Source organism: Myotis davidii, unplaced genomic scaffold (assembly GCF_000327345.1).
Source record: "Myotis davidii unplaced genomic scaffold, ASM32734v1 scaffold168, whole genome shotgun sequence".
NCBI classification, from domain to species: domain Eukaryota; kingdom Metazoa; phylum Chordata; class Mammalia; order Chiroptera; family Vespertilionidae; genus Myotis; species Myotis davidii.
The window spans coordinates 9604331-9619941 of record NW_006383016.1 but is presented as its reverse complement, the minus strand read 5'-3'; the positions used below and the strand labels follow the sequence as shown (position 1 = coordinate 9619941).

General features: G+C 36.0%; 2 protein-coding genes across 2 annotated transcripts in view; one reads left to right on the top strand and one right to left on the bottom strand.

The window, feature by feature from the left end:
- The window catches only part of LRRC72 (leucine rich repeat containing 72), a 110169-nt gene that overhangs the window by 25100 nt on the left and 69458 nt on the right, over window positions 1-15611 (top strand). The window lies entirely within an intron of this gene.
- SOSTDC1 (sclerostin domain containing 1) overlaps window positions 12813-15611 on the bottom strand; it is a 4039-nt gene continuing 1240 nt past the window's right edge. Inside the window, exon 2 of the mRNA XM_006779050.1 lies at window positions 12813-14229. Coding sequence (XP_006779113.1) covers window positions 13814-14229 — 416 coding nt within the window. The 3' untranslated portion in view covers window positions 12813-13813. The remainder of the gene's footprint in view (window positions 14230-15611) is intronic.

The following is a 15611-nucleotide window of genomic DNA, read 5'->3' as shown; positions in this document are numbered from 1 at the left end:
ATCAGTTGGGCATCCTTAGCCCTGCTGCGGAGGCAGGAGAGGCTCATGCCACAACCACTGCTCTCGCCAGACATGAGCCTGGCTTCTGGCTGAGCAATGCTCCCCCTGTGGGAGCTCATTGACCACCAGGGGGAAGCTCCTGCATTGAGTGTCTGCCCCCTGGTGGTCATTGTGCATCATAACAACTGGTCATTCCACTATTCGGTCAATTTGCATATTAGCCTTTTATTATATAGGATAGTTATATATAATTTATAAGTAAATAAATAAATGTGCATTTGAGAAAGGTGCTCAAAACTTTTTTCTGTGGAGAACATGTTTAAAATATTTAGAAAATGACTTTAGAGTTATAAGCCAGGAGGTAACACAAATTATAAGAGAAAACAATAAAATAATATTCTGAACATTTAGGATGTGAATAACATATTGTAGTAGAATTATGGAAAAACAAGAATGAAATAAAAAAACTGCTCTGTTCCAGTTTTGAAGAAATGAATGATAGAGGGTGAGCCCTAATGTGACAAATGGGTAAAATAAGCAAATAACAGTAGTAGTCAATGTTAAGTATAAGGACATAAAGGAGAATGTATGTTTGAAAATGTTTCCTACATCCATTTTTTGTCATGAAAATACATAAAATAAATGGGAAATGACAATACAGCTAGGAAAAGCAAACTTTGGGTAATTCAACAAAAGGAAATGGATAAAGGCATTGGCACAGGAGAGAGAGAGAGAGAGAGAGAGAGAGAGAGAGAGAGAGATCCTTCCTGGAAAACTACCATAATATCAAAGCTTTTTATTTTTATTTAAGTCCACAGCATCTTCCAAAGAAGCTTCTGTTTTCCATCTTGCATTCTCTTACCTTGGTACTCTTCCTTATTTACTCTGCTTCTTTCTGTCCTACTCCTAATTTAGTTTCTGGACCAAGGGCTTGGAGAAGATGAAGTCCCTAACCAAGTCTATATTCTTCACTCAACTATCTGTTCTCAACATAAGAAATATAATAACAATAATAATAACAGTAACAACTACAGTGGGGCCTTGACTTACGAGTGTCCCGACTAACGAGTTTTTCGAGATACGAACTGTCTCTCTGCCAATTTTTTGCTTTGAGTTGCAAGCTAAAATTTGGGTTACGAGCCAGCTTCAGATACCCCTCCGCTAGTTGGCTCAGTGAACGCCACAACATCAGCCCAGCATCACGTGTCATTGTAATGGTGAAAATTGATTTGACACACGAGTAACTTGAGTTACGAGCTTCGTCACGGAATGAATTAAACTCGTAAGTCAAGGCCTCACTGTAACACTATGAGCCCTTACATTTGGGAACTCTTCTAAAGATAAATATAATAACCCCATTTTACAGATGTAGAAATTTCAGCATTTATCGCTCAAGGTAGACAACTATTAAGGTCAAGCCCAGGATTCAAATCCAGGTTATTCCAGCTCCAGTACCTGTAATACTACCTAACAACATGCCAACTAACATACAAATGACGTCTGAATGGATTCCCATTTAATCTTTTCTTTGTATTCCTGTTCCTAGGATGCCAATACTCTTGAATCTTTGTTTGGACCAAGTACTGGATTAAGCCCAACATACGATCTTTCAAGTGTAAAAGAATAGAATAAGAGGAAAGGAACTAGCCAGTTACAGATGTTACTTCTGTGATTCAGATGTAGGTGGAGAAGGAACTGCAAAATTGGCAATGCTTCTTACCTTTGCACAACTAAAGGCTGTGCTCAGCAGAGTAACCACTAAGCAGAGCCTGGCACAGCTGTTCATTCTTTCTCGTCCCCTTTTATCTATGTAGTGCTTTCCCCTTAAAGTGAGTCTTTGAAATTCTGAAAGGCAAGTGCTTCCTTTCCCATCATTCCACACCTAAGCCAAGTTTCAGAATGGACTTTGATGTGTATTTAAAGTGTCTTGGCATCCTGCTGCCATCATTCCCTGGATCCGACCCACTCTGTGAAACTGTGATATGGCATCCCTGTCCCAAGTGAAGACACCAGCTGCGTCTGGAGCCATGACGAGGTCCTCCTACAGCTGTGTGTAGTTCAATGGTTAGTATGATGACTGCTGGAAGGCACAACAATCATGGTAAGTGTCACATGGCTTGAAATCAAGTAGGAGTTATGTAGCTAACCTCCTTTTAATCCATAGACCTTGAACCTTAGGGTTTTAGTTCTGAAGTTTCATACTCACCATTAAATACAATGGCAGCCAAGCTTAAACACTCCCAGATCCAAATGCTTTCTTTTCTAAAGTTGAGAAATAAATTGAACAGTACATAGTATTTGTATTATAGATAACGTCTTTTACTGATCATTATCATATTTGGTGAAATGGATTTATGGAATAGATTATTTCTTCTTCCAAGTTGCTAGTTCAAAGGTTGGATGGTTTTCATGAAACAGACTCCCAAATAGAAACTGATTTATAGTTAAATCACCTATGAATGCATGTTCTAAGGACATGGTTGTTATTAAAACATGTAACAACAATAATCGCAAAAAACACACACCCAAACCCTATCTTTCACTCTATCTATAGGATAAAATAAGTGAAAATGTCTGGTCTATAGGAATCTACAGTAAGGATGCTCCTGTGTTTTTGTTATGTGCTACATGAGGTACTGCTGGAAAATAATATTCTCAGTTATGTCTTTTTGGCTTTAATAGGCTGATTTGTTTCTTGAGGTACATGATATCTAACCTTAAGGTAGGCCATTCAAAGCCCTCAGAATTTCTCCCAAATGTCCTTTCAGATTCTTATCTCAAGTGTAAAATGATGAAATTGGAAGATTAATGTGGAAACTGACCTTGGAGAACATCTTAAATATATACATTTTAGAAACTAAAAAAGAGAGAGATTCTATAATGATTCAGTGCCTACTGTTAGATCTGATCAAAGAATTGAATCAATACCCCCTCCCCTGGGAACTGACCTTTAGGCCGTTTCCCAATGGACATTCCACTTGCTTAGACCACATTCCACTTGCTAAGACCATTATCTCTGTCCTCCGGAGTTTCCCAGAATCCAGACCTGCTCAGAGTATTCTCTGCCCAGAAAAAGCCCGCCTAGAGTCCTTTAAAAACCTCTGACTTCCCTCTGGGGGCTGGCGCCATTTTGGGGCTCAGCCCATCTGGGTATCCAGATGACCTAATAAGTTCATAATTCTTCACCCCATTTTGGCCTCCTGCATCCCTCCTTCAGCAACCCTAACACCTACTCAATGCAATATACTGTTCCAAATGTTGTAAAGAAAGTATGCGAAGGGAGATTGTGCCAGGCAGCTTATGTTTGGCTCTCCTTGTCCAGCCTCTACTCTTCACCCTGCCTTTTGCCCCAGGCTGACCAATACAAATTTCACTCACCAGTGTCCAATCCAATGGCCTCCAATAGAGTTAGCCAGTGGGGATCCCTGGCAGGACATCAGTCAGAAGGCGAAGGAGAGAGGAGAGTGACCAGGGTATTATTCCCCTGGCTCTCTGGCTCTGCCGGTTCCTCTAGACTCCTCAGACTGACTATAGCCACTGTTCCCCTCTGTGTGCCCCCACCTTCCAGTCTCAGATAATTGAATCCTTCCCTATTTTCTTAGGGTCTTCTGTTGTGGCAGCACTGGTGTTGGGGCGCTGGGCTCCAGTATGCCGATGACTTGTGCTTCCCTGAACCCCACCCAGACTTTATAATTAGGCCACCAGTAAATAATCCTGCTTAACTTAGTCTGAGTGTGCTGTCTGTTTCCTTTTGGGATGCTAACTAATACCGAGATGTCAACTCAGATCTCAGGAAGTTTACAATTTAGCTGCATTCCTAAAGGCTATTTAGAAGTAGCAGACTTGAGATTAGAATTCAGGTCTCCTAACTCCTGATTGAGAGATTCTTCACGTACCCCATAAAACAACTTAATCTAACCCAGTAAATGGACTTACTTTCTTTTATTTACTTATTTTTTTACTTTGTATATTTAGTCTAGTACAGGAGTTTTTAAATCTGCTGGTATTACAAATTAGGAAAAATTCATATAAAATATTTGGATTTTTGGTGGGATGTTGCTGCTAAATGTGTGAGTAGATCTGAAGCTGCCCTCTTTTATAAGCGGCTTTTTCCATAGTCTCCACCATTTTCCCTTGCTTTACTCCCAACCTATTAGTCTTCGTAGGTCATAAGGTTGCAGATTTTATTTCAATGTGTTTTTTTCTTCCAGAGATGTTTGTTTGTGAGAGAAATTAAAAATGTTAAATAATGATTTTCTAATGGTGGAATATTAGGTATGGGTAGTTACAAAAAGAGCTGGAGAGAAATTCTTTTGTTTGTTTGTTTGTTTGTTTGTTGTTTTCACCCAGAAAGCAGGGCAGTAGGCTTCTCATAGCCTGGAAACTATACAGCGTTTGAAGGTTCCTATTCTGGGCAGCAGTCCCAAGAGACTGTGGCTTTTCAGAACTCATTCCAGAGCTGTGCTGTGGTGTTGACAGCGTGTCCTTACAAGCCTTTTCTCCTTGTCATCAGCCTTTTCCAGCTCTTCATTTCAGCGCAACATACAGCTGCCCTGGTGCTGTGGCCATCTTCCCATTGAAAATGCTTATCTTCCTACTGGTAATAAAAGACATAGTAAAACACAGTAGAAATTCTTTAACCTGGAATGTTCAGGAACCATACCTGTTTCAGTTGAGTGATATTACTCAATCGTAAATGTCTTAATTCCAAAAGAACACACTGATCAAAACATAGCCTTGTTCCAGCTCCAATATCCGTTGGTGGCATTCTCTTGGATTTTTCCACTATTGTATGGGTTAAGTGGGGATATAACATACACTTACACAAAGGCTATTTACGTCTTTTAAAAAATTATTAGCTTCAAACACACAGTAATGACAGAGAACTAACTTAAGTTATGCAATATCAGTGTGGGTTGCATGATATCACTGCAGCCATCTGGTGTAATCCATAAAATTCTCCATATTTCTGGAGGCTGCATTGCTGGAACATTACCATACACAGCCAGGCAGATCACCACTCATGTGCACCTCTCCAGGTCAAATGAAAACAATGGCATTTTTCAGAAGTGTATCATTATTTTAAAATATCAACATAAATGTTGGGTACAAGCAATATTTATATGAACAAATCTCTACATAACTTGTTTGCTGAAGCTGTCTGCAGCCATTTTCTTTACTCATGCTGTCATTAGCAATAAAATGTTTTCACCTAATATATGGAAAGTATCAGGAAACAGGAATATTTTGTTAAAAATGTTTAGAAGAAAATGAACTGCAAAGAGCAACTTATAAATACAAGAATATTTAAATAATTAAACTGAAAAATCTATATAAAATTTCTAACAGCTTTATACAAGAAGGTAAGTTCTTTTGAAGAATTTAATGCTAAAATTATATCTGCTGAACAATAAAATCTTCAGTTCATTTTGGCAGGCCTAACAATCATAGAGGTCATTTTTTCAGTATATTTTTATTAAAAAATCTTTTCTTAACTAAAGGAAGTTAACATGCATGATTATATTAGCTTTAGGTGTACAGCATAGAGATTCAATATTTGTATACCTTATAATGTGATAATCATGGTAAGTTTAGTAACTTTCTTTCATATTATAAAATTATGATGATATTGACTATATTCCCTGTGCTATATCCCCATGGCTTATTTATTTTACAACTGGAAGTGTATACCTCCTATTCTTCTCTATCTTTTTTACCCATTCCTCTACCCCCACTTTCCTTGCTATCATTTTATTCTTTTATCTATGAGTCTGTTTTGTTTTCTTTGTTAATTTATCTGTTTTTTTAGATTCCACATATAAGTGAAATTATATGATACTAGAGGCCCGGTGCACAAAATTTGTGCACTCAGAGAGGGCGCAGGCCAGGCCAAGGGACCCCACTGGTGCACTATTGGGGCTGGGGAGGGATACAGGAGGTTGGCCAGCTGGGGAGGTACCACGGGAGGGATCCAGGGCATGTCCGGCCCATCCTTGCTCAGTCCCAATCGACCGAACGCAGCAGCAAGCTAACCTACTGGTTGGAGCATCTGTCCTGTGGTGGTTAGTGCACATCATAGCGAGCAGTTGAGTGGCCTTAGCATATCATTAGCATATTACGCTTTGATTGGTTGAATAGACACTTAGCATATTAGGCTTGTTTTATATAGGATTTGTCTTTCTGTGTCTGACTTATTTCACTTAGCATAAAACCTCTAGGTCCATCCACGTTATTGCAATTCCAAGATTTCTTTTTTTTTATTGCTAAGTAGTATTCCATTGTGTATAAACATATCCATAACAGAACTTCTTTACCCATTTACCTATTGATGGATACCTAGGCTGCTTCCATATCTTGGTTATTATAAATAATGCTGCAATGGACATAGGAGTCTATATATCTTTTCAAACTAGTGCTTTAGATTTCTTCAGATAAATACCCAGAAGTGGAATTGCTGGATTATATTGATAATTTTATTTTTAATTTTTTGAGGAAACTCCATACTATTTTCCATGGTGGCTACACCAATTTACAATCCCATTGGGTGCTCGAAGGTTTTTTTTTCTTCATATCCTTACCAACACTTATTGTTGACTTTAGCCATTCAGACAGGTGTGAGGTGATATCACATTGTGGTTTTGATTTGCATTTCTCTGATGATTAGTGATGTTGGCATCGGTTCATATGTCTGTTGGGCACCTGTGTGTATTCTTGGGAGGAAGGTTCTCAGCCCATTTCTTGACTGGATTATCTCTTATTATTTTTTTGCATTGTATGAGTTTCTTTTATATTTTATGTATCAACCCTTTATTGGATATATCATTTGTGAGTTCCTCCCATCCAGTAGGTTGCCTTTTTCTTTTTTGGATTGTTTCCTTTGCTGTGCAAAAGCTTTTTAGTTTGATGTAGACCCATTTATTTTTGCTTTTGTTGCTTTTGTCTGGTGAAACATATCCACAAAAGTATTGCTGAGATTAATGTTAAAGAGCTTACTGCCTACATTTTCTTCCAGGAGTTTCATGGTTTCAGGTCTTACATTGAAGTCTTTAAGCCATGGTGCCTACCCCAATTTACAATCCCACCAGGCGCTCAAGGGTTTCCTTTTCTTCACATCTTTACCAACAGTTATTGTTTGTTCTCTTAAAGAGTCATTCAGAAAAGTGTGAATTTATTTTTTTACATTTTGTAAGAAAGTGGTGCAGTTTCATATTTTTGCATGTATCTGTCCAATTTCCAGTGTGTTTTTTTGTTTGTAATAGTCTGCCTTCAATTTTTATGTCAATAATAGCATTGCCTTCTGAAATATATTTTCTCTGTTTTATGTCCACAGTACAATTTAGTTCATGGATCATAGCAATATTTACATTACAATTCATAACAGTAGCAACATTACAGTTATGAAGTAACAACGAAAATAATTTTATGGATGGGTCACAACATGAGGAATGGTATTTAAAGGGCCAGAAGGTTGAGAATCACTGTTCTAGAGTCTTGTTCAAAAGCGAGATTATGTGTAATTACTTTTACATTTAGCAGTAGGGCATTTATTTTCTTAATTGGATTCCCATTTGTTCCCCAATGTGTTCTTCGAACCTAAGAAAAACAGACCAGATTTTCAGTATTACTAAACAAATGAGTAAATTAGTAATAAATGTCAAATATCATAAAATATTTTGACTAGAAAAATCACTATCCCACTTATATGACAGTATGTATGATTTTGATTTTAAAAATGAAAACTTTCAACAAAATCATACACCATTACTTTATAATAAAACACAATTCCTAGTATAGGTCACAGGTGATTTTTCTTATTATTTTCTGCAGAAATGATTAGGTAATAGAATAGCAATGGTGTTTTCTATGGAGAAAAATTCTAATACATTTTCCTTGGTCCTTAACATCTTCCTGGTGTTTGTTCAAGTTTGGACAAAATACGAGAAATGCTCCCAAACAGATACTGTCTCAGCCCTCCTAGAGCTGGATTTCTAATGTCATCTTACATGGTCTGCCTTAACCAGGCATTTGTATGATGGAATCTGTCTATTCCATCATATGTCTGATCAGCTTATTCTGAAATTTCACAACTGAGTGCCCTAGAAACATTAGAAGTGGACAGTAGCACTAGTCAAATATGCTTGTGTGAATGTCGGTGTGACTAAAAATATGGCCATATTGTTTGGGATAACAGAACATGAGTAATTAATCTGGGAGACACTTTAGACATTATCCAGTTCAGCTCCCTTACTTTATGGGTAAAGTCATTGAGCCTTAGGAAGTTTAAGACACAAGTGTAAGTTCACCCAACTAATTAGTAGCAGCAAGTCTTGTTTCCAAGATCACATATCTTGAAATCATTTGTATAAAATTGCTAACTTAAAATTTGCAGATGAATCAAATTGAAAAGTCTATTACTACTTTTTAAAATGTCAAACTAAGCACAAAATAAATGTAAAATGTTTATCAATTAGTATTCAAAGTGAACCAACTCTTGGGAAAGATAGTGTCAACAAACGGGCAAAATGGCAACCCTTTATTAAATTATTAAATGCACTTGGCAATTTTTGTCTTTGGTTTGCAATAAGGAAATTTGAGGCAACAAAGAGTTGGGTGTTTTTAGTTGTTTTTGTTATTGTTGCTTAGACTCTCTAAGCTTAAAGAAGTAAAACACACACACACACACTCGAAATATTTTATCAGCCACATACTAGTATATAAAGTAAGAGAGCAAACAAATACACAGAAAGCTTTATTTAGTAAAAAATTTCAACTGATTAACATAAAAGTATAATACTGATTAAAGATTGTAAAGGATTGTTTAAAAAGTGCTGTTTCTAACTGTGCTGCTGGGTTGTGTTTTAGGCTGTTTTTGAATACCTAATTCAGGTTAACACTTCAATGAATAAAAGGACTCATGATGATTTTGTGAAAATTTGCCAATATTATAATGCAAAAGAGTTTTACATTTGTGTGAATTTAATGACAAATTTCAAAAAAGGAATTTATTGCTACTGAAAAAAGTGATGCTTATATTTTAATAATAAGTTATGTTTAGGCCATGAAACTCTTATTCTGCTTTAATAATAATGAACTTTGGCTGAGTATGGCTGTGTCACTGACTATGTCAATGTAGACATTCTCTCTCAGATTCAAGCACCTAATCCTATGCTAAAAAATGAAAGCAATAATACAAGGTAACCTTTGGTTTGCAGTTACTAATATTCAAAGGAAAATATTTAAGTTCCCCTATAAATCTCACAGACTGTTTCAGTCTTTATTTGTAACAGAAAATAAATCCTCCAGCTGATCTGCTAATGCAGATGATAAATTATCACTCAGTCTAATTTGCACTGGAAATAATTATGCAGTCAGCTTTGTATTAATTCATTTTAATCAATTCTTGAACCTGGAAATTTAAACATCTTCCCACTGGGATTTCTGCAATAGCTGTTACCCTATAGCTCTTCCAGACAGTTTGCAAAATATGCAGGCTACAGCACCAAGTGCCATGTTAGCTCAGGAGTCAGGAATGATGGAAAAATCAATAACATTGAAAATGATACAAAGAGAATGACTTTGGGTATATCTATTATTGCGGGTCTCTCTTTTTAGCTGTAACAAAAATTTCTAGTGGCAAATGTCTACTTAGTTCACAAATCTAGACTCATTTCAATTTGACATAGAGCTATATTTAATGGTTTCTCATGAAACCAAAATGGGAGTCATCTCTATCTGCCCTGGAGGGAGGGAAGCATTCTAATAAGAGAGTGCACTCCAGCACTTCAGATCTTAAGTCATTTCACCTTGAACTCTTTCTGGGTTTCTGTAAGGATTCTATCAAAGACTTAACATACATTTCATTTTTATCAGAATGATATGACTACAAGAAGCACATAATTGCTGAATTTAGATTATGCAGTGAATTGCCACTTTAGTGCTAAAAACATGTTCAAGAGTTAAATCTAATCCAAATGATGTTTTAGTCCCAAATATAATGAATTAGATTTTGATACTTAGATTTCATGGTGATTGCAAAAAAAGGATATTGCAACATACTAAATTAAACTTCCAAAGGCTTTCATTTTAGTCAGCAATTTGGAAGTTACCTGGTTTTGCTTCAGCAAAATATTTTTCTTCCTACTCATAATTACCTAATATAACCAGGCTATTGAGTGTCTATTAAAGTAAATATCATGCTAAATAGATAGATCATGTTACATAATAAAAAGAAATAGTTCTAGTAGCATAAGGTAAATGAAACAGCTAGATCTCCTGATAATATCTTACTAATTTCATACAGGGCCATAATGGATTAAGATTCATTCTTAAGTAAAGAAACTGAATCTTACTTTAAAAAAAAACTAATTTTCATTGCTTTTCAAAAATGTACAGTAAAATAAACATGACTATTGCCAATTAGTGAGTATTTATAACTAGCATAAATGAATAAATATAAATGATTTATAATTAAAATATTTTTTGAAAATAGGTATTTATATAGGCTTCATGTCTATGTTTAGTTTATATATAGCACACTATATATGTTATATATTTGTATATATGCTATTAATTTTTCTTTAGTTCTTATTATTGATATATATCTAACTATATTTCTAATATAATTATACATACCAATATTCATCTGTCCATCTATGTATCTCTATCAATCTAACTAACCATCTACTATCTATTCAGCCACTTGAAAAAATCCTTTATCCATAGTGGCCAAAATAAATTTGATTCACAAATCTTTTATAGATAAATATTATGAATGTGAATCAGAGGTCACTCTGCTAAAATGATCACAATTCACCATTTTGAAATGATAATTACTAAGGTGAGAATACAATTATGCAGGGTGCAACCAATTGGAACATGTGAGTTAACTGAAAAACAAACAAACATGGAAATATAATCAACAAATCAGAGGCAAGTGCACTTTAGCACTTTTAAATAATAACTACAAAGCTACTCTTTCTGTTGACTTTTAGTGTTTACTTCACTGAGAGCCTGGTTTTATCCTCAGCCTTTCTTACTCATTGCTGACCTTTTCCTGTCATTTGATGTTAAGTACCATGCAACAAATGCATCACCAATGCAACATGGCCTGAAGTAGATTAGTACATTGAATATGACCATGAGCAGTAGATCTAATTCTTGACTTAGCAGAGACTAAAAAGATCTTATTTATAAGCTTCCTTTATTCCTTCTCATTTTTCTAGTACATTCCTTTACTAACACATACCTTGAGTAATAAAATTAGTGATCTTAGCATTTCATTATCACTAAAACCTTTGTTTTAATGTTTATCAGTAAAAGGCAATGACAGAGTCTTCTTGATTGTGAAAAATCATTGTCAGGACAAGTCCTTTCTATGCCTCATATCTTAGGACACACTAATTTTGAGATCACCTCTAAGGCCTTCTATAGAAGGTGATATCTTATTGAGAAGGAATAAATGGTTAACGTGTCTTTAGTTTTCTGTGTTATGCTTGTATTGAGCAATGATGAACAAGTAACATAGACATATGAAACAATACAGTTTTGGTATATTCAACCTATGATATAATTATCATGAATATCCCATGTATTAATATGATGATATAATATGAAATAGTTTAATATCTTAGTTATTAAGATTGGAAGATAAATCAGTAGTGGACTTAGTGGACTATGAATCATTATTTTATTTGATGATACAAAAAGTTAGCATTATTAGAAAATCTAGAGATGTTTCCTTGTTTTTACATATGTTGAGACTCTCCCACCTCTCATAGGCAAGAGACAGAATGATATAGGAAATAATACATGTGACTTTTAGACTCATTTATTTACAAAAACAACAACCTACTACAAAAATGTACTAAGGACTCCTTCATGCTTAGCATTCAAAATGGGAAAACCCAGAAGTTCTTACCAATACATAACCAAGCCTCTTTGGTTTTCTTTATTTGGAATGATGGGACTGATCATTTCATTGAGTTGATACATGTCATTTACCTATAAAATCTGTTTCAAGATTGTGATTATGTTGCTTAAATAGCAGCATGTCAAACTTGAAAAATTAGTTTTTATTTCCTTTGTTGTTTATATATACTTTTTTATTTTTTGGTTTGCAGGCCATGCAATAGTATTCAAAGTTCCCCAACATACGATAGTGATTTCTGCACAATTTATTCCTCAAACATAGCTGCACAATGGAATCACCTGGAAAACTTAAAAAAAAAAAACCTGCCAATATCTGACTTCTACCCCAGATATTATGATGCATTTTGGATGGCAACCTGGGCATTGGGTCTCATAATATCTCCCCCAGGTGATTATAATGGGCAGCAAACTGGCATCTCTGGGGGAATATAACTATGATATTCTTATTACAACTCATTGCTGGATTGCCACCCAACTTTTTCAATCATTCCATTTACTGAAAAGATGGTCTCCCGCTCTGGTGGTGTAGCTCAGTTGGTTGGGCATCATCCCATGCATCAGCAGGTTGCTGGTTTGATTCCCAGCGCATACCTGGGTTGAGGGCTTGACCCCCAATAGAGGGCGTGCAGGAGGCAGCCAGTCAATGTTCCACTTTCACATTGATGTTTCTCTTTCTCTCTCCCTTTCCCTTCTTCTCTCTCTAAAAATCAGTAAAAATATATTTTTTAAAATGATGGTCTCCCCTTCCCTTTCTTCTTTCTCACTATAGAACTGTCTGTCAAAATTTGAATGTGCCTTATCTAACATTATCAATTACTCTGGCACATTTATTCTGTAATTTTTGTAAACAGGTACATTTTTATACATGTTATAGACAAAGACAGTAACTTTTAGCAGTATTTATTTTTGTTAAAAGAAACTGATGGAATTGAAGGTCAAATTGCCTTCTGATTGCACAGATTAAACAAGAAAGTATTTCATATTTTAGCTTTACAAAGCATCTTATTGATTTGAAAAGATCCATACTATCGATAAAGTTCATGATGCAACATATATGTAATAAGAAGGCTAAAATATTTATTTTACATATCTACAACATGTATTCTCATCTTTCTAGATCAACCACAAATCATACAGGAAAATATTTAGGTACATGAAAAAGCTTCATAACATAAAAAAATTACATTTTGAAAAAAATCACATGTAAAAGCTCATTAAATAATAACATTGACAAATAAATAGTTAATCAACTTTACTTATTAGCTGCTGCCATGCATTTCTGGCATTCCATTCCAAGCGAGGGTCAGCATGCAGGGTATAATTTCATACTATGAGACTGTAAAAAGCTTCAGGGCTTATTTTTGAAGTGAAATGTCACAAGGTCTTTCACTCTGTCAAAGGAAGATCACTCATGGCTGCTAAACTGTTCCATGAAGATTGCCAAGAAAAAGAAAAAGCACCCTTCTGAAGTATTATTGTAAATACTCAAGGCAACAATTTTTTTAACTTTTCAGTTTGGGAGGGGTTTGCTGGGTAGGGGGATAGGTTGGGGAGTGCAGGGTAACTAAGAAGCCCTTTCCTTTTAAAAAGTGATTATTCAATATATATCACCGGTCTTTCAAGAATCATGGGAAATTAAAACTACGGGATGCATGGAATTTAAATACAAATTGCACTCATGGATGTGTGTACATCTTGAAAAACCTGTAAAGGAAAAGCTACTCCCAAAGAAGGTCCTGATACTTAGGACAGCTTGCTGGGTTTGATCAGAGCAGAAAGCATATATTTTCAAGTAAGAAAATAGCAATGGCAGACTTGAGTCTTCCAAGCAATCAAATCTGTAAAGCAGATGGTTACCAGTCAGTCCAGTTTTAGAGTCTGAGTTCTAACTCATGCTGTGCTTGCTGGGCCTGCTGGCTCTCTTCCGCTCTCTGTGGTGCTGGGCCGGCTCGGCAGGCGACATGCTCTCGAAGTTATGGCTGGACTCGTTGTGCTGCCGAGTGTACCTCTTACACTTGCAGGCGGTGACCACGGTGATTTTGTAGGTGCGCGTGCTGCCATCTTGGCACTGCAGCTGGATCCTCTGGGTGCGCGTTTTGTCGTTGACACACCTCCACTCCTGGGAGCTCCTCCTGCTCCAGTACTTCGTTCCATAGCCTCCTCCGATCCAGTTGGGGAGCAGCGGCAGGGGCAGGCACTCCCCAGCGCACACCAGCTCCTTCAGAGGGCTGAGGCTGGTGCACTGCCCATCAGAGATGTATTTGGTGGAACGCAGTTCCCGGCAACCCACTTGAACCCGAGCTGCGGGAAACAGAGAAGAGAGTGTACAGAGGTATCACCAGATGGACATTTCTTAAACGTAGTCTGCAGTGACAAAGATGTTATGCAAGTGATAGCAAATTGCCCAATAGAAAGGAAATACCCATTTTATTTCCACAATGCAAAAATCTGCCTGGATGGTGGTAGAAACACTTTCATGAAAATGATCCGTTTACATAAGTATAATTTTTTTGGAATAAAGTAAACGAGGCCATATTTTTGTTCACATATAGCATTAGATAATTGCTTACTTGAGGGAGTATTTGAAAATCCCATTTCTTAGTCTCACTCTCCAGTAAGGTTTCAGCAGCTCTTACATTTAAGTGTAAAAAAGAGTATATTTTAATGTTCGTTTTGCTCACAGATCGTATTTGTTAATGTCTACAATTGCTTTTATTTAACTTTTTTTTAAGAAATCTATTGAGTAAATGTGGAAAGTATTTAAATACTGTGTACAATGCAGATGATCTCTGTAATATTTTGTTTCAGTTATAAAACTTAGCTGCAAAGAATCATAAATACATGTGTACAGTCTGACATCTTGCATATCACACTTAATAACTACATTTAAACATAAATTCCCAAGCTGTCTTTTAAAAATGCAAATATTAAAATGCTTGAAATGCAACATGCCACTACAACTCAAAATTTAAAGAATATAAAACCTTCTAAATCAGGAACGTATGGTTGCCATAACAACTTGGCTACATTTCCATGAATTTTATGGCAGAAAAATGCCTAACATGTCTGATTTACAACTGCAAAAGGAACCACGGTGCTCATTTAGTGAATATTGGTCATGGCAAACTTTTTGTTTAGTTATTTGAATTTAATAAGAATGTTCTTTAATTGGCTGCTTCTTGTTGCATGCTTTATGTAATTAAAGCAAAAATTAATCTTCAAATATTTGAGGTTTCCTTTCCATTGCTTTGTTATTAAACTTGAGGAAAATTGCCTGTAATAAGCTGGAGAAAAAAAAAAGCAAAGCTTATTAACCAGAAAAAAAAGTTTAAAAGTATAACTGCTGACATTTAAAACATTAAAAATTAACAAGGACACTGAAGTGGTCTTTCATAGACTAGTGAAAGCTAATTTGAAGTAAGTCTTGAACTAGGAGTTTCACTTCACCTCTGTGTCCCAGTATTTCTGAGGCGAGAAATATAACCTAAGGGATGCGATAGTTGTAGAAAATGCACATATGCATACATACATACATATAGCTATGGAGTGTGGGATTAAAATCACAGGGTGCAATCGCTGGCCAGTCAGTGTGCTCTCCTGTCTGCCTCTGATTCCAGCTCACCTTCCGGCAGCTACCTCCGGAATGCACCTGGAATCAGCCAGAGATGATTCTGGCTGGTCTG